The sequence below is a fragment of the Scyliorhinus torazame genome, chromosome 8 (assembly GCF_047496885.1).
Source record: "Scyliorhinus torazame isolate Kashiwa2021f chromosome 8, sScyTor2.1, whole genome shotgun sequence".
NCBI classification, from domain to species: Eukaryota; Metazoa; Chordata; class Chondrichthyes; order Carcharhiniformes; family Scyliorhinidae; genus Scyliorhinus; species Scyliorhinus torazame.
The window spans coordinates 269,761,628-269,788,087 of record NC_092714.1 but is presented as its reverse complement, the minus strand read 5'-3'; the positions used below and the strand labels follow the sequence as shown (position 1 = coordinate 269,788,087).

The window sequence follows — 26,460 nt, the reverse complement described above, 5'->3', positions numbered from 1 at the left end:
AAGCAATCAACTATTATATGGGAGAGGTGGGGGTGCAATATGCATTCCCATAAAAGTCAGTCCGTGGAGGTGGTGCCCGTCGTAGCTTTTGGGATGGTTAGTACAAAAAACAGGAAACAAACTTCCTGCACAGGGACAGGCCCGTTGACCCTCCAAGCCTGTACTGGTCATGATATCGACCTTTGCCAAAACCCTCAGCACTTCCTTGTGCCATATCCCTCTATACCCATCCTATCCATGCGTTTGTCGCGATGCCTTTTTAATGCCATTAATGCAATATCCTCTGACAATCCTCAACACTATCTGCCACTCCACCAACCTTGGTGTCATCCACGAACTTACTAATCAGACCAGCTACATTTTCCTCCAAATCGTTTATGTATACTACAAACAACAGAGGCCCCAGCACAGATCCCTGTGGAACACCACTAGTCACAACCTTCCATTCAGAAAAATACCCTTCTCCTGCTACCCTTTGCCTTCTGTGACCGAGCCAGTTCTGTATCCATCTTACCACCTCATCTCTGATCCCGCGTGACTTCACCTTTTGTACCAGTCTGCCATCAGGCACCTTGTCAAAGACTTTACTGAAGTCCATGTAAATAACATCCATCGCCCTCCCCTCATCAATTATCTTTGTCACCTTATCAAAAAACTCGATCAATTTAGTGAGGCACGACCTCCCCTTCACAAAACCATGCTGTCTATTGCTAATGAGTCCATTTGTTTCCAAATGGGTATAAATTCTGTCCCTGGGAATTCTCTCCAATAAGTTACCTACTACCGACGTGAGGCTCACCGGCCTATAGTTTCCAGGATTATCCCTGCTACCTTTCTTAAACAGTGGTACCGCATTAGCTATTCTCCAGTCCTCTGGAATCTCACCTGTAGCCAATGAGGATACAAAAATGTCAGTCAAGGCCCCAGCAATTTCCTCCCTTGATTCCCTCAGCATTCTGGAGTAAATCTCATCCAGCCCAGAAGACTTATTTACCTTAATCTCTTTTAAAAAACCCAATACCTCCTCCTTTTCAATGTTAACATGATCCAGACTGTCCACACACCCTACCCAAGAATCATCTTCCACAAAGTCCCTTTCTTTGGTGAACACTGATGCAAAGTACTCATTTAGTAGCTCGCCCATTTCCTCTGGCTCAACACATAGATTCCCCCCACTGTCCTTAAGTGGTCCAATCCTTTCCTTGGCCACCGTCTTGCTTTTTACATCTGAATAAAAAGCTTCGGGATTCACCTTAATAATACTGCCAAGGTCTTTTCATGCCCCCTCCTAGCCCTCCTAATTTCCCGCTTCAGTACCTTCCTACTTTCTTTATACTCCTCAAGGATTTTGACTGTCCCCACCTTTCTAAACTGTACAAAAGCCTCCTTTTTCTTTTTGACGAGGTTCACAATATCCCTCATTATCCAAGGCTCCCTAAACTTCCCATACTTATACTTCGTTCTCTCTGGAATGTGACTTTCCTGAATTGTTATGGGCCAGGGTTTAGAAAACGCCAAGGTATATCATGGAGTTCACCTGACCTATAACTGTTTATTGATTTTGGTTACGATGAGCACAAGAGCCTGCCTTTCAGGTGTTCTTCGGCACTTTTACTCAAAAAACAAACTTTATTCTACGAATTTAGTTAACATTTGTATAAGCACACAGTAAGAATTTTTATCAACTACAAACATAAAGACCCCACACAGCTACAGTAACCTATGTATAATCCTTAATGAACTCCCCCTTAACTGTTCCAATTCAATAACAAAATCCAAGTAAAACCAGAAACCCCTTTTCAAAGGTGTGGCCCAGCACACAACCTTCTTTTTAAAAAATAAATTTAAAGTACCAAATTAATTTTTTCCAATTAAGGTGCAATTTAGCATGACCAACCCACCTACCATGCACATCTTTGGGTTGTGGGGCGAAACACACGCAAACATGAGGAGAATGTGCAAACTCCACATGGACAGTGACCCAGAGCCGGGATTGGACCTGGAACCTCGGTGCCGTGAGGCAGCAGTGCTAGCCACTTTGCTGCCCCACACGGCCTTTTTACTGGTATGAGGCTTGTTATTGATACTCTTGTTCCCCTTTCCAAACAGCAGGTTTGAATTCCTTCCAGAAACCAATTATCTCTTTTAAGTTATCAAGCAGTCTGCCTTTAAACAGCCTTTAAAATGAAGATAGAGAAACACTTCTTTCAACCTGTGCAGTTCAAAACCAGTCCAAACTCAAAAATGAAAGTAAAAGCCAGAGAGCCACAGCCCAGCTCCACCCACACAATGACAACACTGAAGCCATGTGATAAGACAAAAACATTTCTGAATGGGACACTCCCATGACAGAATCCAAATCAAGATTGCTTGAAATACTCCCACATGTCCGATGTTGATTTACCGTCCAACAGCCGCACCCAATCCAAATTCTTCAATTCCTACCTAATGATATCGTAATTTGCCTTTTCCAGTTTAGCAGTCAGTGTTGGAACATTTACTTCAGTGTGAAATCCAAGTTCATATTGTAGCTTTCTATATTTTCTGAACATAGTCTTCTGGGCACAACCTGTGTAGCCCATTATATGCAATGAATTAAAAAATCTAATCAGACACATCTCCCTTTCCCAGGGGTAGATTTTCATCTTCATATGCTGGTCAGTAATGTGGTGGAGTAAATCACCAACTGACAATAGAACCTTCCTGATCTTTAATTTTATTAATTTTAGTGGAATGTTAATTGGGTAGGTTCTATAAATATAAGGCAATTTGCTGCAGCGATATGAAAACCTATTGTGTATCTCAGGGGACTGAATTTAGCTCTTCTGTGAATTCTCCAGTTCCTTGAGTTCAAATATCTTAAATAGAACCTGCTCCCATAATAGTACTACTTTCAGCCAGAACACTTCAGAGCTGCAGCTTGAATAGATCAGCACGATGACATGGCTGTTTTGAAATCCTATTCTAAAATTACTGCTTGATGGAGCAAAACCTTTTATGGAGCCCAATCTAGTACACATTTTTAGTATGGCAGTAACAAAAGGTTGACAACATATCTCTGCCCAGCTATTTTGCAGGATGAAATGTTTTGCTAAGTGTCATTTCACTGGGTATTTTCTTGCTGACTTTATGGGCATACTGGAAAGGATCTGCAGAGCTGAATTTGTACCTTTACTTATTCTGTGTTTGCACACTTTGGGTGGGACTTGTTGCAAGTAAGAATGGAAAATTTGGTGTTCCAGCCAAAACTCCATTCAGTTTCAGCGACACTGGAAAATCCCAGCCGTGAATGAGGATGGAAGATTTTGGCCTAGGGTTTAATTCTATGAAGCACCTCAGATGATTTGACTGTATGACAAGAATGTTAGCTGATGCAAGTATTTATTTTACCTCAATTTATCAACCGCAATATGGATCTACCTTGTGGTCAGTGTTGTTTCTTCAAAAGACAGTACCAAAATACCTGAGTCACCTGATGAAGGAGCTATGCTGCAAAAGCTAGTGATTCCAAACAAACCTGTAGGACTTTAACCTGGTGTTGTAAGACTTCATACTGTGCAAATAACTTAGTTAGTGATATTATTTGTGTTCTTTAGAAACTGTATTAGAGCTTTATCAGAGTCTACAGAAAAAGTAATATGTGGGCAACAATACATAACTGACATTAAACATCCTAAAGGAGCTAGCAAAGAACAAAGAAAAGTACAGCACAGGAACAGGCCCTTCGGCCCTCCAAGCCTGTGCCGACCATGCTGCCCGTCTAAGCTAAAATCTTCTACATTTCCTGGGTCCGTATCCCTCTATTCCCATCCTATTCATGTATTTGTCAAGATACCCCTTAAATGTCACTATCGTCCCTGCTTCCACCACCTCCTCCGGCAGCGAGTTCCAGGCACCCACTACCCTCTGTGTAAAAAACATGCTTCGTACATCTCCTCTCAACATTGCCCTTCGCATCTTAAACCTATGGCCCCTAGTAATTGACCCCTCTACCCTGGGGAAAAGCCTCTGACTATCCAAACAGCTAGGTCCTGTTTGTTTCTCCTCATTATATTCCTCATTGGCCAGGACACTGAGGGACCACCCTACCTCGGTTTGTGTTTTAATGAAAGATAGTGCCTCTGATAGAGCAGCACTCCCTCAATACTGCATTGAAGTGTCAGCCTAGATTATGTGCTCAGGTTTCTGGAGTGGACCTGAAATCATCAACTTTCTGACTTGAGAGTCAACCAGGAACGTAATTAATTTTCTATAAATAAACTTCAAAAACAAGTTGAACTGAGCAATTCTTATCAATCTCCAAGCAGGTAGGGTATTTTGTAGCAAGAAATAGCAGCTGAAGTAGGCCATCGAGCCCTTTGAGCCTACTCCCCCATTCAACAAAATTATGGCTGAGCTTCTTCAAATCCACCCTCCCGATACCCTTATTACTGAAAAATCTAACAACTTTTGTCTTGAATATGCTTAACAACTGAGCATCTACAGCTCCCTGGGTAGAGAATTTCAATGTTTCACAACCCTATGAGTGAAGATATTTCTTCTCATCGCAGTCCTATATTACTGATCTCTAATTCTGATATTTTCGACTCAGTGCTCTAGATCCCTCAGCCACACCAGGGAAAACATTTTCTCAGCATCATCCCTGTTGTCTGTTTTAATTTAATCACCTTTCATTCGTCTAAACGCCGGAAATATAGGCCTGGTTCTCCTCAAATTTTCCTCAGATAATCCCCACATCCCAGGAACCAGTCAGTCATCCTTCATTGCACTCCCTCTAGGACAGGTATATCTTTCCTTGGGGAGGGAAACCCAAACTGCACACAGTACTGTAGTGAACGCTCATCTGCACTGCTAAGTCTGCTGTTAGTTCAGTTGGGCTTCTCAAGTGAAAAGAATTCCTGCATTCTCAGTTCTGGTCGCCACATCATGAGAAGGACATGATTGCACTGAAGGGGGTGCAGAGGAGATTCACCAGAATTTAGCCCGGGAAGGAAACTTTCAGCTCTGAGGAGAGACTGGATAGGCTGGGTTTGTTTTCCCTGGAGCAGAGGAGGCTGAGGGGGAATCTGATCGAGGTATACAAAATTATGAGAAGCATAGACAGGGTATTTGTAAGAATATTTTCCCCATTGCAGAGGGCATAGAGTTAAGGTGAAGAGTAAGTGGTTTAGAGGGGACCTGAGGAAACATTTTTCACCCAGAGGGTGGTGGATATATTGAACACGCTGCCTGAGAGGGTGGTGGAGTCAGGTGCTCGTGTAACATTTAAGAAGCATCTGGATAAGCACTTAAATCGCCACGGGATAGTAGGCATGGACTAGGTGCTCGTAATATAGATTGATATTTGATGGTCGCCATAGACATGGTGTGCCGAAGGGCTGTAGGACTCTATGACTGTATAACTGCCTTTGGCTTCACCATGTTGTTTGTGCTTTTTTAAAACAAAAACAATTTTCTAAGTACTTATTCTTCTTGCCAGGTGATGATTATGGAATGTTAAGTAATAATTGTATATTGGATGACAATCTGATGAGTACCAGTGAATCCATTTTTGCTCAAACACCAGAATATAATTCCACTAATGTTGCAAAAGAAACATTTATATTAAACGGTGCTAAAACTAGCTTTCAACATGACGGATTTGGAGATGAAGGAGCAGCTTATATGTTAGGTATGTTTCATTTTTTAAAAAACATAACTATTCTTTTAATTCATTTGAATTTTTTAAAGTTTTATTCACTTCAGCCATTTCCTGATTTATAATTGTCATCTTATCTTTTCTGATTTTGTCTCTTCAAGGAATGTAATAACGATCCAGTGTAAACCTCCCAATGGGGTAACTAACTTTTATCCCAGGTCCCTGGTGCTGTGAAGCAACAGTGCTAACCACTGTGCTATCTTGCCACCCCAAGTATCATGATTATCATGGATAAGTGGCTCAAAAGTCTACTCCATGAAACATCCAACAAATAAATGTATTTAAATTTCCACTGTTATACTCATTGATCTTATAAATCATCTTCGCTTTAGATATGAGGTTTGAGTTTGGCCTAAGACTATGCCAATAGGAATGCACTTTGGTTCCATTTTTAGCTTTATGATGACCAAATCATCTGATATGTGGTGTGGTTTCACCTGTAGTAGGTCATTCAAATTATTTTTTGTCACATATCTAGCTCTATGAAGCTATCTTACTGCCACACGCCCCCTCTTGAATCAAAAACTGCAGATTCAATGGGCGGAATTTTACCAAAATTTGTCAGTGCCAGGTTCTGACTGAAAACTGGTGTGTCTCTCTCCAGACACACAGCCGAGTTTTCAGACCAGGTTTTTGGCACCACCCCCACCCCCTAACACAAATAAGGGGAACCTCCCTAAGAGGCTCCCCGGAAGGCCATCCCAGCACTGCCCACTGCCAACCTGTACCAGGGAGCAGTGCCAGGTCACTGCCTAGGCATGTCCTTCGAGTGATTCCCGTTTTTATATAGCTGCTTTAAGCCTCGTTGAATATTCATTGGGAGGGGGGGATCATGTGGCTGGGAAGCCCTTTAATGATCTTTAAATGTATTAAAATATATTGCAAAGGTGTTCCCCACCTTTTCTGCATGGGTGGCTCATTACGTCACCGGCAAGGGATAGGAAAAATTGGGGATGAGATCTCACGGGTGAGAATCTCATTTCCGACTCTAGTGGGATTTTGGATCCACGTCGCCGTTCATGCTGATGGCAAAAATGGGCTGAAAATCTCCCCCAACACCATAGCAACAGTCGATTACGATATTAAGGATACACAGTGTACTGGGATTTCCTGTCTCCTTTTTTTTTGTTGGGCAAAAATATGCTAATGTGTATGCTGCCTGATATATTCCTACGTTGTTCTGTGTCTGTATCCCACCTCACCCCATACACATTGGGTGGGATTCTCCGTCCAGCCGCATCAGATTTCTGGTGCGGCGCGCCCCTGGATTCTCTGTCTTGCCAGCTGGCCAATCGGGTTTCCCACTGTGAGCAGCCCCATGCCATTGGGAAATCCCCAGGCTGCCGGCACAACAGAGAATCCTGATCGGAGAATCCAGCCCATAATTTCCTGCTGCTTTGACCCAGCAGTGTGGAGCAGATCCACCTATAGATGGATGGGATGCGGATATAAGATGTAAGTTCGAGAAATGCAGCTTCCAAAGTATTTCTTACCATTTAGTTTTTAGTCTTTGGAATTGAGAATTTTTGGCTTGAGAGGAAGGATTGTGCCTCACAGACTAATGGACAGACCCCATGAATTTAGCCCCTTTGCAATTGATGTGGTGGCTGCCTTATCCTATGCTGCAGCAAAAAAGCTTCACTCTCTTCAGTCTGACAATACTTCCTAGCAGAGGCTAGTGTGCTGTTATTTACAATCTGCCAATATGCAGTGTTCAGGCTTGCACAAGAACAGTGACCTTTTGAGCAAAATAGCATACGGTGGTGTCGGTGTACCCCAGATAGATTTTCATCAGGTAAACAAATCTGAGAAATTAAGCTATGATCGATCCCCCTCCCTGCCACACAGCTGCCCCATCCCTTGTCTAGTTTGGATGTGGCAAAAAATTTTGTCCCGAGATGAACTAAAATAAATTTTGCATCTTTATACCAGCAATAGTATTTGATTATTCCTTTGTCAAGCAAGTTTTTTCACTGTGTACACAGTGCTTTGTCTAATCGATTGATATGGTATAGTTGCAAACGCATATTTCAGGAAGCAATGCCACAGAAATAAATTAATTCACTGCCAATGTGTTTAAATAACTTACAAATGTAATCCTTCCTATAAAGGCTCAGGGACCTTCTATTTAATTTTCAGAGGAGCTTCTTAGTGGCGAAGCTGAAAATGCTTTCATGGATTTTGTAGATGCTAAGGGAAGCATTACTAACGATCTACCCAATAAAAAGCTACCGACTGATATGACTGGTATGGAATTTTATAATATTTGAAGTGAAAAATTATGCTGTGCGTTAGTATGCTCCGTGTTATTTTTAGTTTTGAAAGTTGCAAAGCTATGAAGTTCAACTGTAACCAGTGAAACTGTTCTGTAGGCTAGATGAAAGGATCATAGGAATAGGAGGCCATTCAGCCCCTTCAGTCTGCCCAGCATTCAGTTAGAATCATGGTTGGTCTTCCTTTGTTTCATATCCTTTAATATCCCTATCTAACAAAATCTCGCCTAATTCCAAAAATCTTGTTAATTTATCTTGCATGAACTGGGAAGATTTAAATCACTAGTCTGCAGTTTCCTTTAATCTAAATGAATCACCTGAATACTGCATTTTTGTGTGAAACCTTCCATGTCACCGATGGTGCCTTGCATTTTATTAATTTGGTTAACCTGTTAAGTTCAATCCCCCTCTTTGGTTTCTGCGGAAATGTTCAGGTTTTCTTATTTCGACGGAAAGAGGAGGGACAAAGGATGTTTCCCTGGTAGATGGCACTGCAGCAGATATGAACAAGTGCCACCTGTCATTAATCTCCAGGCTGTGATGCACTAACATGGATTTGTTTGTGGAATTCTGTCTTTATGGACTGTGACTCACGATGGTGGCAGTATGTGAGTTGTATGAGAAGCTGAAACCTAACCTCCTGTTAACTGCCTCACGTGCCAGCCACTGTTATAGGTATTACAGTACTTGACTGTTGCCTGAGGCATAAAGATTATGACACCTATTGTAAGATATTCCACTGAGGCACCATCAGTTGACCTAGAAAGAAATGTGTAAAATTGGCCTTTTGAAGACCTAAAGACCCTATGGAGCCAAAACAGTACGACAGCATAACACCCATGAACAACCCGCGAGCAAAGATGCAGTGATCTGCTTGCAGCTACTAGAATCATTAGCTGGAGTTTCCTGGCCGTTCCCAATGATGGAATCTTCCGGTACAGACGACGACAACCCACTTTCGTGGGTTTCCCCTGCAGGACCAGAAGATCCTGCCGCCGCCATGAAACACGCCGCGGGGGTCACAGAAAATCCTGTCCATTGTGAGTGTTGCAGCTTTGCTTCCTAGGGTAGGGAGCATCAAAAAAATAGTGAATGTTAAGTTGTTTTTCATTTGTTTTTACATTTTATTGTCTTAATAGGTGATTCAGATGTTCCTGATCGTTTAGTTCAAGCAGAAAGCACTCTATATGATCAAACAACCCTGCTGCTCAATGAAGAAGAGGGCTTTGCCTTACAGCCAGTTGATACTATCGGTTAGTTTTACTCCTCTTTATCTATAAAACTCATATTTCAGAAAGTTAAAGGAGGGGTTGCTGAATGGGTGAGTAGGGGGAAGGGGATTGGGAAGAGGAACAGTTAAGTGAGTGGGGAGAGGAAGCTTGGGAAGAGGGGCTGCTGAGTGAGTGGGGAAGGAGTTTTGGGAAGATGGGTATGTATGTTTGTGCAATGTGGGGAAGGGGGATGATTATATTGGGCAGGATTCTCCGTTTGGGAACTGAATAGCGTGCAATTTGCATATGTTTGTTCCAAGATTCAGGACTTGCATATGAGTCAGCACTCTGCCAGCGTGAAATGGAAGCAATTCCCATTCCTGCTGGCAACGTAACCGCTGGGGCCAGAATTCACACTAAAAAGCCTGACAAGCTGGAGCTGCTGGTAAGTAGTGCACAGGATCTTACAGTTATCTTTGGGGCAGATGTCTATGCTATGCACAAGTGCTCAGGACACAGGATGGTTTCCAGTGCTGTGGCCAGTCTGTCAGAAGTTGGTATAGGGTCTTGTCCATCCTGGGAGACAATAAGGGAAAGGGCTTCAATGTGATGACAAACACAGTGGTTGGACCATCGAAACGGTGCTCCTGGGGATGGAAGGGCAAAGGGTCAGGGCCATGCCCATGAAAGGAGGAATGGGGAGGGCGGGGGGGGGGGGGGGGGGGGGGGGGGATGGTATGAAGAATGGGGGTGGGGGCAGGTATGAAGGGGCCTCCGGAAGGTTGGAGGATGAAGGGTGGGGTTCCTGAAAGGGGGTGGGACAAAAGGGGGCATGAGCAGGCCTGAAAAGAAGGCACCCTCAGTGACGCCATAGCAGCGTGTCTCCACCTGGGTGGGTGTGGGGTAATGCCCATGTGAATGGGGGCTGACACTCTCCTTGGGTGGGGGGGGGGGGGTGTGGGGACCCTCAAGCTCATTTAGAGATCGGGACACCCTTTCAAAATGTCGGCCCGATCTCGATGGAGCCGGTCTGGCCAGCGAGTTCAGCTCCCAATTAATGTAAAACATTCTTAGGGCAGGAATTATCGACTGTTCGCGCCGGCAGAAAATTCCGGTCCCAAGCCGGCACACGGGTTTCTCGGTGCCGAGGAGCGCTGTCACCGGGAAATCCCGTTGACAATGGCGGGTCGGTAGATCTGCTGGCGGGCCGCCTCCGCCACCGAAAAACCCACAGCGGGTACTCGATAAATCCAACCCCAAGTGTGGGCTAGCCTGAAGAGAAACTCGCTCGGGCCCAAAAACATGACTTAAGTGTGGGTGGATAGTGGTGGAGAACTCGCCAACAGAGCCGGGGAGAAACCCCCAGCAAAACCCGCCTGAAATGACACTTAGAAATGTTTACGTTAAATCACGCCCATTATTTGTATAAGTATTGAGAAAAGTCAGAACATTCATTGCACGAAAGTTTCCTTCCCTTTATATATTTTAAATAAATGTTTAGTGATGCCATTATTTTTCAATAAGTCTTGTGATACTATCTGAATTGTATCATAGTCACAGCATAGGAGGCAGACGTTTGAATGGTATGGTGTTAAAGATGTTGTAAACACTATGGAACAATTCATACAGTTTTGATACTGATATTGTTCTTGTTAGTTTCTTCAGAAAGAAAACGGGGTAAGCGGAGGCGGAAGCTTACTGTGGATTGTGTTAAGGAACTTGATAGTAACACCATTCGTGAACAGATTGAAGACTTCTCAGACATAATTACAATGATAGAGCTGGCTCCACCTACCAAGAAGCTGATGATTTGGAAAGAGACAGGTGGCGTTGAAAAACTCAACTCTCAGCCTGCCCAACCCTTAATTAATTACAGATTATTAACGGTAATTTGTTGTGTTTAATTTGAGCACGTTCCACAGTGATGATGAAAATTAGAACAGCCCTTAAGTAAAGAACAGTTTGCTTCACTGGTCCACTGTTTCTGTTGGATCTTTTATATTAAAAAATAAACATTAATTTTCAAAAAACAAAACAAATAAGTCTAAAGCTATCCTCTCAGAGTGCCTCAAAAAGTATTAAAATGCTTTAGCTTTGTTAAAGTAGCTGAATTGTTTCACAGAAAATTAAGGGCTAGGATTTTACATGGCTGAGTCAGGCCAAGCACCCGGACCAGAAGTGTATAAAAACACATGAGAAGACGTCAGGAGTGTTTCCCGATTTCAGTGTACAGGTGTGCAATTTCGAGGTCAGCGGGCGGGCACGAATCAGATCTCTACCTGCCAACAATTAAAGGGCCAATTAAGGCCATTAAAAGTCCAATCAACAGGGATTTTAAGCTGCCAGGGTGGTTTTTAGCTCATCACACAGGTAAAACTGTGCTCCTTATGCTTTTTAAATTTTCTCATCCATAAATCGTCCCTTGAGCAGTAGCAGTTCTTCTGTGATAGAGTTTGTGCTATATGAGTGCAGAATTTTGCTTGAATTTCCTAATTTAGCATTTGAAGCATGACTTTCAGCATTTCAGGACTTCACTGGAAGATTTTCCTGATGATTGAACGACTGTGTTCCATCATTTTCAAAAAGAAGTCTTACAACACCAGGTTAAAGTCCAACAGGTTTGTTTCGAATCACTAGCTTTCGGAGCACTGCTCCTTCCTCAGGTGAATGAAGAGGTGGGTTCCAGAAACATATATAAAGACAAAGTCAAAGATGCAATACGATACTTTGAATGCAAGTCTTTGCAGGTAATTAAGTCTACAGGTCCAGACGGAGCAACTGGAGAGAGGGATAATCACAGGTTAAAGAGGTGTGAATTGTCTCAAGCCACGACAGTTGGTAGGATTTTGCAAGTCAAGGCCAGATGGTGGGGGGTGAATGTAATGCGACATGAATCCAAGATCCCGGTTGAGGCCGTACTCATGTGTGCAGAACTTGGCTATAAGTTTCTGCTCGGTGATTCTGCATTGTCGTGCGTCCTGAAGACCACCTTGGAGAACGCTTACCAGAAGATCAGAGGCTGAATGCCCGTGACTGCTGAAGTGTTCCTCGACTGGAAGGGAACATTCCTGCCTGGCGATAGTCGCGCGATGTCCGTTCATCCATTGTTGCAGCGTCTGCAGGGTCTCGCCAATGTACCACGCTTCGGGACATCTTTCTTGCAGCGTATAAGGTAGGCAACGTTGGCCGAGTCGCACGAGTATGTACCACGTACCTGGTGGGTGGTGTTCACACATGTAATGGCGGGTGGTGTTTACACGTGTAATGGTGGGACCCATGTCGATGATCCGGCACGTCTTGCAGAGATTGCCATGGCAGGGTTGTGTGGTGTCGTGGTCGCTGTTCTGAAGGCTGGGTAGTTTGCTGCAAACAATGGTTTGTTTGCGGTTGTTTGAAGGCAAGTAGTGGGGATCACCTTGGCAAGATGTTCGTCTTCATCAATTACGTGTTGAAGGCTGCGAAGAAGATGTTGTAGTTTCTCCGCTCCGGGGAAGTACTGGACGAAGGGTACTCTGTCGGTTGTGTCATGTGTTTGTCTTCTGAGGAGGTTGGTGCATTTTTTTTGCTGTGGCGCGTTGGAACTGTCGATCGATGAGTCGAGCACCATATCCCGTTCGTACGAGGGCACCTTTCAGCGTCTGTGGATGTCTGTTACGCTCCTTCTCGTCTGAGCAGATCCTGTGTATCCGGAGGGCTTGTCCATAGGGAATGGCTTCTTTAATGTGTTTAGGGTGGAAGCTGGAGAAGTGGAACATAGTGAGGTTATCCGTGGATTTGCGGTAAAGCAAAGTGCTGAAGTGACCGTCCTTGACGGAGATAAGTGTGTCCAAGAATGCAACCGATTCTGGAGAGTAGTCCATGGTGAGTCTGATAGTGGGATGGAACTTATTGATGTCATCATGTAGTCGTTTCAGTGATTCTTCACCGTGGGTCCAAAGGAAAAAAATGTAATTGATGTATCCGGTGTAGAACGTCGGTTGAAGGTCCTGTGCGGTGAGGAGGTTGTGGTAGTCACCACTAAGTAGCATTACATGTATTACGGTAAGGCTGTATAGTAGAGGTACATGGGTAAATACCTGCCTGCTGGCTCCGCCCAGTAGGCGGCGTATAAATGTGTGTGCTCGCCGGTGCTGCAGCCATTCTGGTACCAGCTACATGAGGCACAACATCTTTGCTCAATAAATTGATGCACTATCAATTACCACAAAGATGAGAGTAGTGGAATAATCGAGACTTTATTGAGCAAAGTTGTTGTGCTTCCTGTAGCTGCGTGTTCCTTGTACGATGGGTTTCAAGATGTCCTCGATGTAGCCAGAGAGGTTCTCACAAAGGGCCCCATTGCCTGATACAATAGGACGGCCTGGTGTGTTGGCCTTGTGTATTTTCGGGAGGCAGTAGAAATCTCCAACGCGGGGAGTACGTGGGATAAGAGTGCGTAGGGAGCTCTGAATGTCTGGAAAAAAGGTCTTGATCAGTCTGTTGAGTTGGCGGGTGTGTTCATTGGTCGGATCTGCGGGTAACTGTCTGAAGTGTTCCTGATTGTTGAGTTGTCGGTACACATCTTTGCAGTAGTCTGTTCTGTTCATTATGACGATGGCCCCTCCTTTGTCTGCTGGTTTGATGACGGTTGGTCTTGAGAGCGCGGATGGCGTTGTGTTGTGCTTCGGTGACGTTCTGGGCTGTCTTGTGAATGTGACTGATGAATCTGGCATTGATGCGACTCTTGACGGCTTGAGTATACATGTCGAGTCTAAGGAAGGGGCCTTCCAGATGGGGTCCAATTCGACTCTTTCCTCTTCGGCTGCCGCACTGCAGGTCTCTCGGTCTGTTGTTCCGGTCCATTGGTTGTCTCCTTGGGTTCGCCGGCTCTGGTCCTCTACATCTGCTCCAGTAGGGATAGTGTACTCAGCTGGTGGGACCTCTGAATAGGAGAAGAGGGTCAAGAGGGAGAGGAGGCAAAGTTAAATTGAGTAGTGTTCCAGGCAGAGACCTGTTAGAGGAGAGGCATGGTCTTGGCTGGTGCAGGGCCAGCAGCGAGGACAAAGTGGGAGAGAACGCCAAAAACGCACTACCTGTCAACTGGAGTATATCGGCAGCGCACCAACTACCTGCAAATATCTGAGGTCCAGTGCCCTTTGCAACATAATAGGTCCTCAAATTGTCTCCCAACTGCATGGGGGCTCACCCCATGCCGGTGGCATTGAATGTCACATTGACCCTCAAACTCTACGTCTCCGATTCAGTTCAGGGCTCAATGGGGGATCTGTGCAGCATCTCACAACCAGCGGTGTCAGTTGTGTCAAGCTAGTAACCAATGCCATCTTCAGACATGCCATCTTCATCAAATACTGAGGAGATGAGGGCAGCCAGTCAGCGAGAGCCACAAGGGTTTATGGCAATGGCTGTGTTTCCCTGCATCCAGGGTGATCCATACCGCACACATGAGGCCATCGGCCCCAGCAGGAGAGACAGGAGCTTTCATCAACAGGAAGGGATACCACTTGATGAATATGCAGATTGTCTGTGACTGCAGGACATATTCAGGAGGCAGGGACATGAGGGATGCATTGAGCCAGCAAACTTTCAGTAAGGCATCCAAGGCATGGAAGCCAACTCAATCCAATAGTAGTATCTCATTCAAAGTAAAACTTTCCTTTATGCCCAACCAGCACAGGCATTCATCTGAGAAACAGGTGCACAGCCCAACCCAAGTGTCCTCCCGCCTTCCATGGCCTCCTGGTGCTGATGATATTCCTGGAGAGCAGTAAGGTTCATGGACTTCACCCTCAGTCTCACCTAAAGCTGCTGGAAGCCTTCAGTGAGCTTCCTCCTCTTGTTTTAGATTAGCATCACCCAACATCACTATGTCATGAGGTCAAAAATATAATTTGGAATGAACACACAGTATTTGATTTTCCAAAATATTGATCATAACTAGGTTGAACTTCTGAAGTGTGAGGTGCTCTTCAATCAAAGAACAAAGGAGTATTTAGTTGATATTTATTTTTTATATGTAAATACATTTCTGGCTTCTGATGTTTCTCGGTCTTTATTCTACAGTGCACCTTATTAAGAAGAAATATAATAAAAATAATACACTTTATTCAAGAAACATTTATTTCAAATTTCATTCATGGTTTATGGATATTCATGACAAGGTCAGCATTAATTACCCATCCTTAATTTCCCCTGAGAAAGTGATGATGAACTTATTTTTTGAATACAACCAAGTGGCTTGCCAGGTCACTTCAGAGGGCAGTAAAATCAACCCCATTTCTAAGGTCTGGAGTCACAAATAGGTTGAACCCGACAAGGGCAGCAGATTCCTTCCCTGAAAGACATAGTGAATCAGATGGGTTTCAGGACAGTTTGGTAGTTTAACGGTCGTCATTATTGATACTAGTTAATTCCAAATTTATTTAATTAAATTAAATTCCCCAGCTGCCATGATGGGATTAAAATTCATTAGATCATTAGTCCAGGCCTCTAGATTGCTCGTCCAATAACATAACAGCTATGCTACCAAAGCCCTTTACGTTTCAGATTATGTTGCTCATATATTTTAAGACTGATATGACTAAAGTGTAAGGAACTACAGAAGACATTGCGGAAAATACCTATATCTTCAAACACGAGTGGAACATAAATTCAAATTCAAGTGCCTCGACCAAAATTACTAAAAAGTAAAAGTCACCATAGTGGCAGATGAAATAGGATTCTTTCCCCTTTGAGGGGGGGGGGGGCTGACTGGTAGTAATTTAATCTGAGGATCGTCACGCCTCAGGTGAAGGGGCAAGGTTGAGAAGGCGGGACCTTCCTGAATAACCTCAGCCGGTCCAGGAATTGAACCTGCGCTGTTGCCCTCCCTCTGAATCACGAACCAGCTGTCCAGCAAAGTGAGCTAACCCAGCCCCCAAAACAAAATTATTGGTCAGTAACTGGCAGGAGGCCCATGTCAGTACATCTTCGTTTGAGGTGGTTGTGATCAGCCTTCCAAAAACGAACATCCTGTGTAGGTGGCAGGATACCTAAATAATCATTGCTGTGGCCAGTTCTTACAATGTTCTTTGCAGTGAAAAATTAATTCGCAAGATACCAAAGATTAAACACTTTCATCCTAAATCATCTGATCATTCTCCTTTTAATGTGTTTCCTGTTCTCTGCTTGTAATTTGATTGTCATGATTGCAAAATGCACATTTGAGTTATTTCTGGCCCCCTATGCAGCTGTCCATCTTTATTCAGATATCTATACTCATCATGCATATTTACCGCTAATCTACTAAAGTACTTTATGCATTTTTGTTGCAATTTGACACCAATGATATGATAAAACATGTAATAGAAAGCACAGTCAAGTATTCATGATCCATGCTTTCAGTCATGATGATGGTTTTCTATAACCCAAAAGACATGGGTGGCACAATAGCACAGTGGTTAGCACTGTTGCTTCACAGCACCAGGGTCCCAGGTTCGATTCCCGGCTTGGGTCACTGTCTGTGCGGAGTTGCATGTTCTCCCTGTGTGTGCGTGAGTTTCCTCCAGGTGCTCCGGTTTCCTTCCACAAGTCCCGAAAGACATGCTTGTTAGGTGAATTGGACATTCTGAAATCTCCCTCAGCGTACCCGAACAGGCGCCCGAATATGGCGACAAGGGGCTTTTCACAGTAACCTCCTTGCAGTGTCAATGTAAGCCTACTTGTGACAATAAAGATTATTTATTTATTTATTTTATTACAAGGGAAATTAGAGATGTTATTAGATCCAAAGAAGAGGCAAACAAATTGACTAGAAAAAACAGCAGGGGCGAGATTCTCCGACCCCCTGCCGGGTCGGAGAATCGCCGGGGGCTGGCGTGAATCCCGCCCCCGCCGGTTGCCAAATTCTCTGGCACCGGATATTTGGCGGGGGCGGGAATCGCGCCGCGCCGGTTGGCGGGCCCCCCCCCCCCCCCCCCGGCGATTCTCCGGCCCGGATGGGCCGAAGTCCCGCTGCTGGAATGCCTGTCCCGCCGGCGTGGATTAAACCACCTCTCTTACCGGCGGGACAAGGCGGCGCGGGCGGGGTCCTGGAGTGGGGGTGCCCCCACGGTGGCCTGGCCCGCGATCGGGGCCCACCGATCCGCGGGCGGGCCTGTACCGTGGGGGCACTCTTTTCCTTCCGCCTTCGCCACGGTCTCCACCATGGCAGAGGCAGAAGAGACCCCCTCCACTGCGCATGCGCGGGGATGCCGTGAGCGGCCGCTAACGCTCCCGCGCATGCGCCGCCCGGCAAAGTCAGTTTCACGCCAGCTGGCGCACCAAAGGCCTTTCCCGGCAGCTGACGGGGCGGAAATCAGTCCGGCGCGGGCCTAGCCCCTCAAGGTTAGGGCTCGGCCCCTCAAGATGCGGAGGATTCCGCACCTTTGGGGCGGCGCGATGCTGGACTGATTTGCGCCGTTTTTGGCGCCGGTCGGCGGACATTGCGCCGATTACAGAGAATTGCACCCCAGATCTGAGGATTCAGAGCAGTTTAGAATTCAGCAAAGGAGGACAAAGGGATTGGTTAAGGAGGAAGTAGAGTACGAGAGTAAGCTTGCAAGGAACATTAAAAACTGACTAGTAAAATCTTCTATAGGTATGTGAAGACAAATGTAGGTCCCTTACAGTCAGAAACAGGGATTTATAATGAGTTGGAGCTGGCTGACCAACTAAATGCATACTTTGGTTCTGCCTTCACAATGGAGGACACAAATAACATACCAGAAATGTTGGGAAATACAGGGTTTAGTGAGAGGGAGGAACTGATGAAAATAAGTATAAGTAGGGAAATGGTGATGGGGAAATTGCTAGAAATAAGGCCGATAAATCTCCAGGGCCTGATAATATACGTCCCAATGTACTTAAAGAAGTGGCCCTTGAGATAGTGGTTTCATTGGAGACCATCTTCCAAGATTTTATAGAAATATAGAAAACAGGAGCAGGAGGAGGCCATTCAGCCCTTTGAGTATGCTCCATCATTCATTATGGCCTTGGCTGATCATCCAACTCAATAGCCTGTTCCCGCCTTCCCCCCCATATCTTTTGATCGCTCTCACCACATGGGCAATATTTAACTCCTTGAAAACGTATAGTGTTTTGGCCTCAACTACTTTTGATGGTAGTGAATTCCACAGGCTCACCACTCTGGATGAAGATATTTCTCCTCATCTTAATCCTGAATGGTCTACCCCATTTCTTCAGACTGTGACCCCGGTTCTGGACACCTCCACCATCGGGAACATCCTTTCTGCACCTCATAGAATCCCAACGTGCAGAAAGAGGCCATTCAACCCATCGAATCTGCCCCGACTCTGAAAGATCACTTCACCCAAACTCACTCCCTCCCCTATCCCATTAACCCTTTAATCTAACCTACGCATGTTTTTGGATCACTAAGGGCCAATTTAGCATGCCCTATCCACCTAACCTGCACAGTTTGGACTGTGGGAAGAAACCGGAGCACCCGGAGTAAACCCACGCAGACACGAAGAGAACGTGCAAACTCCACACAGACAGTAACCCGAGAACGGAATTGAATTCGGGTCCCTGCGCTGTAAAGCAGCAGTGCTAACTACCGTACCACTACTATGCCACCCTGCCTCGTCCTGTTAGAATTTCATAGGTTTCTATGAGATCCTCACCCCCCGCCACACCTCATTCTTCTAAACTGCAGCCAATATAATCCTAACCGATTCAATCTCTCCTCGTACATCTGTCCCGCCATTCCAGGAATTAGTCTGGTAAACCTTCGCAACACTGCTTCAATAGCAGGAACACTCTTTCTCAGATAAGGAGACCAAAACTACAGACAATACTCCAGGCCTCATCAAGGCCCTGTATAATTGCATCAAGTCATCCTCTCACTGTGAAGACCAACATAACTATTTGCCTTCTTTACCACCTGCTGCACCTGCAAGCTTACCTTCAACGACTGGAATACGAGGACATGCAGATCTTGTTGCCTTTTTAAATTACAATTAGGATCTCACAAACTTTGTTGAAGCCAGCTGTCCTGCTGCTGGAGGCTTGCCTATATTACAGGTGAGTGCAGCCCTAATTTTGCTGCCAGCACCAATCAAGGCTATAACGGTTTGGGGCAAGTGCATTGGATGTCACAATATTAGCACTTTATTTTGCATCCCATTCTTGAAATAAGTCTTTGTGTAATCAATGTATGCAATTCAATTTGTTATATACTTCAGATTATAAATTATTTTGTTTTTTAATTTACTTTATTCATCAGTTATTTAGACATTGCCTTAGAAAGAATATTTTAAGGGAGCAAAATGATCAGAATAACGCCACAGAGAGATCTGATATTGAACAAATGAGAAGTGAGGAACGCAGTGTAATTGGTGAGTAATTGAAAATATTCTTTCTGACAGGTTTCAAGTAGATTTTGTATGTTCTTTTCTATAATGGTCCATCATTTTAACTGTAGATCTTCATCAGAACACAGGGATTCATGCTAGAAATATTAATTCATCTTTAGTTTTACAGTTGCTATGGGACCACTTTGTATTTGCACCATTTCCTTTTGCATTTGACAATTTTCTTATCTTGTTGATAGACCAGATTGAGAATAAGGATGATGTTTAATAAAATATTCTTGAAGGTTAAGTTTTGAAATTCAATAATCACAAAATACTTAAGAGTCCTGCTTCAGCATCAACGTTGCAGACCCCCGTTGATGGCAGGTGAAAGGTCACACACCAAATGTGACTTTGTGTATTTGATCTACAGCACAGCAACTTTTCCAATATATGGTTTTGCTCAGCCAAATGCTAGAAATATTGGTATAAGTACACTAATTACAAATTTTGGCAAATTCAGCTCCCAGCAACACCTCACCCACGTAAAATTGATGAACAACAGCTCCAGACCTGACCCACTTTGACATATATCTTAAAAGTTGTGATTATTGGAGTTGGTGATGTTTTTTCTTGCCAGTGGGCATTTATTCTATGCATCTTAGATTGTTCAGAGAAAAATAGCTCTACACGATTTGATATATTTTCAGACGTTTTCACCATGCAGTACTTTCCAGCAATCATTTAATTTATAGCATAGGACCAGAAGATATAGGAGCAGAATTAGGCCATTTGGTCCATTGATCATGGCTGATATATTCCTCATCCCCATTCTCCTGCCCTTTCTCATAATCCCTGATCCCCTTAATACTCAAGAACACCAGATATGTGCTTGAGGTGCTGCTACCTACATTGGAAGGTGGAATTAGACAGAATATTTCTGTCTTAGAACATGAGAACTAGGAGCAGGAACAGGCAATTTAGCCTCTTGAGCATTCTCCAGCATTCAGTTCGATCATGGCTGATCTCACCATGGCCTCATCTCCACCGTCCTCTCCATTACCCTTTAACCCATTACTTTTTTTTTGTTTGTATAAATTTAGAGTGCCCAATTCATTTTTTTCCAATTAAGGGGAAATTTTACGTGGCCAATCCACCTACCCTGCACATCTTTGGGTTGTGGGGGCGAAACCCACGCAGACACGGGAGAATGTGCAAACTCCACACGGACTCAGTGACCCAGAGCCAGGATCGAACCTGGGACCTCGACGCCGTGAGGCTGCAGTGCTAACCACTGCACCACTGTGCTGCCCTCTTTAACCCATTACTAATTAAAAATCTGACTCACTCCTTAAATTTACTCACTGTCCCAGCATGTACTGCACTGCACTGCGGGATAGCAAATTCCACAGATTCACAACCCTTTGGGAGAAGTAGTTTCTCCTCATATCTGTTTTAAATTTGCTACCCCTTATCCTGAGACCATGACCTCTCATTCTAGAATGCCCCCAAGAGGAAGCAATCGTTCCACGTCTACTTTGTCCATACCTTGTATCAGCTTATATACATCAAGTTGATCTCCCCTCATTCTTCTAAGCTATATAGAGTATAGGCCTAAACTGCTCAATCTCCTATGGACTGACCTGATTAATACTACACTCCTGTATGTTTCACCTGATGTCGGTGTCTAGGTATTTACATTGTGTACCTTGCATTGCCCTATTATGTATTTTCTTTCCATACACTAAATGATCAGTTTGAGCTGCACGCAGAAAAATACTTTTCACTGCACCTTGGTAGTAGTACAGTTGAATCCTCTCGCCGACGTGACCGCAGCTGGGCATCTTTTAGCACTTGTCTCCACAAACGGAGGCCAGGCAAAACAGCACTTGGGGGGGGGGGGGGGGGTCTCCCAGATGATCAGAGGCTCCCGGGTGGTCCAAACCTGGGCAGGGTATCACTCTGGCGCTGCCGAAGCCACCTTGGCACTGCCACTCCCGATGGTGAGTTCCAGATCATGCCCAAATATGGCGAACATATCATTAACCCCAATTTGCATTAATTTCCATTTTGTTAGCAAAATTGCTAACAAAATTTTTGTTAGCAATGTAAAGACCTCCCAGGAATTAATGGGCTCCCCAGCGAGAAATCATACGGGTGTCGTTTAGTACACCTTTTTAAAAACGTGAAGTTAGCGCAATGGCTGCTTGAGGGGAACTGAGGTGGTGAGTAGCCATTTCTATGTTCCAGCATGCAGCTCAAGGGTATGCAGCTCCGGGGGATGTGGGGGACCTCTTGGGGGTTTAGGATTTGTCAGGGGTGCAGTTGAAGCATTCCAGGTTGGGGTCTCCCCTGGCGGGAGGAGGGAATTCTTTTCATCTGTGAGGCCTTCAAGCCATCTATAAATATAGTAATCTTTATTCGTGTCACAAGTAGGCTTACATTAACACTGTAATGAAGTTACTGTGAAAATCCCCTAGTGGCCACACTCTCACGCCTGGAATGCTTGGAGATCCCCGACGTCTTTGAGGACAACCCTCATATTGCGGGTTGGCTCTTGGGGGTAAGGAGTACCTGCTGAGGTCCTGGCTGATGACACCAGTGCGGAGGCTGGAGATCGGGGAGAAGACCCGATATAATGAGGCCCATGTTGCTTCTCGTGCTGTCATTGAGTGGTGCATTGGACTGCTCAAAAAATGGTTCCAATGCTTGGACCGCTTTGGCAGTGTCCTGCAATACACCCTCCAGAGGGTCTCACGCTTTGTAGTGGTCTGCGGTGCCCTCTCACACCTGACACAGCAGCGGGGCAACATGCATGCTGGAGGAGGTGGAGGGACATGCAACCTTGCCTGAGGAAAGGATGGAGGACGTGGCCAGAGAGGAGCTGGAGGATGGATGACAGGTGGTGGTGAGTGTCCGACATGCTAGAAGGACCAGGAAGGCCCTCATTCTCACCCGATTCTCATAGGATGAGGCTTTGATGTCCCCCCATTTACCTCCGGCCTGCCCCCCACATCTCTTCCCTCTGGCCTGCCCCCCATATCTCTTCCCCCCCCCCCCCCCCCCCACCCCTCCCAACCAACTATCCTGTTCCGCCCTCCCAGGGTCTGCATAGCATCACCCCAGGATGATGGACCTCTGTCGACACTATCAGCGGGTCAACTTACAAGGCAGGAGAGTGATGATAATTTGCTGTGAGGCGAGCTCTTTTGCTCCTCAGTTTATGCTACATCTGAATCCTGTCTGTCTTCTGCCACACCCATCCTCTGAACGGGGTCTGCATCGAGGCTTTCGATTTTCAATTTTGACTACTGTGCCCGCGGGTGGGGGGAGCAGAGGGCAGCAGGGTGTGGGGTTCAAGCAGGCAGGCTATGAAGATTAACATGACACAGGCTGCACATGGGTCATGTGTAACATCTTTTAATAGTGAACATTGGACTTTTTCATTTCCCCCAACTACACATGCTGACATCCTCAGTGCCCATTCACTGTCCCTCAATCTTATTGATCTTACATGGTCTAGTGCTCAGTCTAGTTGTTTCCCCAGGATGCACATCAGAGATGGAGGCAGTCTGTTGCTTTTTGTGCCCCGTGGCCTTTGATGTCCTTGGCAGATGACCTCTGAAGGGCCTGGAGCCGCACCACCCTGTTCTGCCCACTACTCTTGAGATGCACCGGTGTCAGGAGAGGAGGGATTCAGAAGGACTGGAGACCTTATCTCCTTGGTGGCAGGCCTTGGGTTCACCCCCAGCACTACCTCCTCCCTGAGGGTGCCTGTGAGGCCCTGGGAGTCTCCATGAGATGGAGGTGCAGCTGGAGTGAGCTCCAGAGGCCTCTGCGCCATCTTGCTCTGCGAGTCCTGGCGCGTCCCCATTGTCTGCACCATGGTGTTGGCCCCCCAGTGATGCACCTCAGTGACTGGTCCTCGTTCTGCAGTGCCCTGGCAATGTTGGATGTGGGGAGGGTGCAAGGTGTCAGCCAGTGAGTTGTGGGGGGTGTTGGGAATTTGAGCAGGGTAGGTGGAACTGATGTCAGGAGAGAGGTGGTAACTTACCCTTGCAGCTCAAAGAACAAAGAACAATACAGCACAGGAACAGGCCCTCGGCCCTCTGATCACTTGTCCTATAGACCAACCGCTGGTATCCTTCTGTACCCCGTCTGTTCTTATGTGCCCATCCAGATACGTCTTAAAAGTCGCTAATTTATCTGCCTCAACCACCTCACTTGGCAATGCATTCCAGACCACCACCACCCTGTGTAAAAATACTTCCCTCGGACATCTCCACTGAACCTTTCCCCCCTCACCTTGAACTTGTAATTTTCAATTCTGCCCTAGGAAAAAGCCTCCAACTATTCACACTATTTATACCCCTAATAATTCTATCAGGTTGCCCCTCAGCCTCCGTCTCTCTAGAGAGAACAATCCCAGTTTATTCAATCTCTCCTCATAGCTAATACCCTCCATACCAGGCAACATCCTGGTCAACCTTTTCTGTACTCTCTCCAAAGCCTCCACGTCCTTCTGGTAGTGCAGTGACCAGAATTGGACACAGTATTCCAAATGTGGCCTAACCAACGTTATAGCTGTAACATAATTTTCAAGCTTTAATACTCGATACCCCGTCCTATGATGGCAAGCTCGGTGGAGGTCGTTGGTCTTCTTTTGACATTGGAAGCTGCCACACTGGCGCCCGCTGCCACTGCCTCCCAGGCAGTATTGGTGACCCTGCTGCTGGTCCTCTGACTCCTTGGGGGAACATGATGTTGCATCTCACATCAACGGCGTCCAGAAGCTGTCCAGGTCGGCATCCCCAAAGTGGCGAGCAGGTCTGCGTGGTATCATGCTTGTGTGTTGACTGGGAGTGAGCGTTCAAAAGCAGCTCCTCCTTGTTAATGACGAGGAGCTGAGGCACGAATCTGGCGAGTCAGACGGCGAGACAGCCAGTAATGGTGAGACGCTTGTAGGGGCTCATTTTCGGCACAAAGTGCTTTTAAATACGGGCCACAATCTCGCCAATGTGGCCAATCACGCCCAAAATTACACTTAGAAATCTATCTGTTAAATCACGCCCTTAGCCTCCTGTCTACTCACTAGTTTTCTATCCATCTCAATACCCTACCATCAATCCCATGCACTTTAATTTTACACGCTAATTTCTTATATGGGACTTTGTCGAAAGCCATCTGAATGTCCACATCCACTGGCTCCCCCCTAATGAACACAATAGTTTCTCCTCGAAAAATTCTAGTAGATTTGTCAAGCATGATTTCCCTTTCGTAAATCCTTGTTGACTCTGTCTGATCCTGCCACTGTTTTCCAGGCAATCTGCTATTAAATCTTTTCTAATGCTCTCTAGAATTTTTCCCACTCCCCACGTTAGGCTGACTTGTCAATTATTCCCTGTTCTCTCTATACCTCCCTTTTTAAGTATTGGGGCTGCATTAGCTACCCTCCAATCTGTAGGAACTGTTCCAGAGTCTATAGAATCTTGGACGATGACCACCAATGCATCCACTATTTCTAGGGCCACTTCCTTAAGTACTCTGGGATGTAGATTATCAGGCCTTGGGGATTTATCGACCTTCAACCCCATAAACGTCCCCAAAGCTATTTCCCTACTAATGCTGATTTATTTCAGTTCCTCCCTTTCTCTAAACCCTGCGTTCCCATCCTTTTGGTTTGTTATTTGTGTCCTTTGCAAAGACAACCAAAATATGTATTAGTTGGTCAGCCATTTTTTTGTTCCCCAACATAATTCCCCTGTTTATGACTTTAAGGGACCTACATTTGTCTTCACCAATCTTTTCCTCTTCCCATACCTACAGAAACTTTTACAGTCAGTTATTCTGTTCCCCGCAAGCTTACTCTCGTACTCTGTTTTTCCCTTATTAATCAATCCCTTGGTCCTCCTTTGCAGAATTCTAAATTTCTCCGAATCGTCATGTCTGTTTTTTTTCTGGTCAATTGTATACTTCTTCCTTGGATCTAATTGCTCATGTACCAAATGCTAGGCCATTTCAGAGGTCAGCTAAGAGCCAACTATAGTGCTATGGGTCTGAAGTCACATGTAGGCCAGACCATGTATGGTTAGTGTGGTTGTGGCCATCATTACTTAGACTAACTTTATATTCTTCTCTATTCCTCATCTGACAACCCTTACTGGATGAAGAGAAATTTTCTCCAACTAAATATCAGAAAGACCAAAGCTATTGGATTTGGTCCTCCTCTCAGACTCCTTTCCTTAGCCACCATCTCTATCCTTCTCCCTGGTAGCTTCGGAGAAGGAACCAGACTGATTGTAACTTCACAAAATCACAGAATTGTTACGGTGCAGAAGAAGACCATCATGTCTGCACCAGCTCTCCAAATGAACGTTATGACTTAAAAATTCTCGCATCGCATTTGCTTCTTTTCAAAATCACTTTAAATCTGTGCCCACTCATTTTGGATCCTTTTATGAGCAGGAATAATTTCTCCCTATCTACTCTGTCCAGCCCTTAAATGAGCCTTACGTCAGTGGTAGGGAAATTACTGGAGAGAATTCTTCGAGACAGGATCTACTCCCATTTGGAAGCAAATGGACGTATTAGTGAGAGACAGCATGGTTTTGTGAAGGGGAGGTCATGTCTCACTAACTTGATAGAGTTTTTCGAAGAGGTCACAAAGATGATTGATGCAGGTAGGGCAGTGGATGTTGTCTATATGGACTTCAGTAAGGCCTTTGACAAGGTCCCTCATGGTAGACTGGTACAAAAGGTGAAGTCACACGGGATCAGGGGTGAGCTGGTAAGGTGGATACAGAACTGGCTAGGTCATAGAAGGCAGAGAGTAGCAATGGAAGGGTGTTTTTCTAATTGGAGGGCTGTGACTAGTGGTGTTCCGCACGGATCAGTGCTGGGATCTTTGCTGTTCGTAGTGTATATAAATGATTTGGAGGAAAATGTAACTG

General features: G+C 45.2%; 1 protein-coding gene across 1 annotated transcript in view; it reads left to right on the top strand.

Annotated features, from left to right (window-relative positions):
• LOC140428633 (double-strand-break repair protein rad21 homolog) overlaps window positions 1-26,460 on the top strand; it is a 135,274-nt gene that overhangs the window by 68,644 nt on the left and 40,170 nt on the right. The window contains exons 6-10 of the mRNA XM_072515300.1: window positions 5,480-5,671; window positions 7,838-7,945; window positions 9,111-9,224; window positions 10,839-11,068; window positions 19,444-19,555. Coding sequence (XP_072371401.1) covers window positions 5,480-5,671; window positions 7,838-7,945; window positions 9,111-9,224; window positions 10,839-11,068; window positions 19,444-19,555 — 756 coding nt within the window. The remainder of the gene's footprint in view (window positions 1-5,479; window positions 5,672-7,837; window positions 7,946-9,110; window positions 9,225-10,838; window positions 11,069-19,443; window positions 19,556-26,460) is intronic.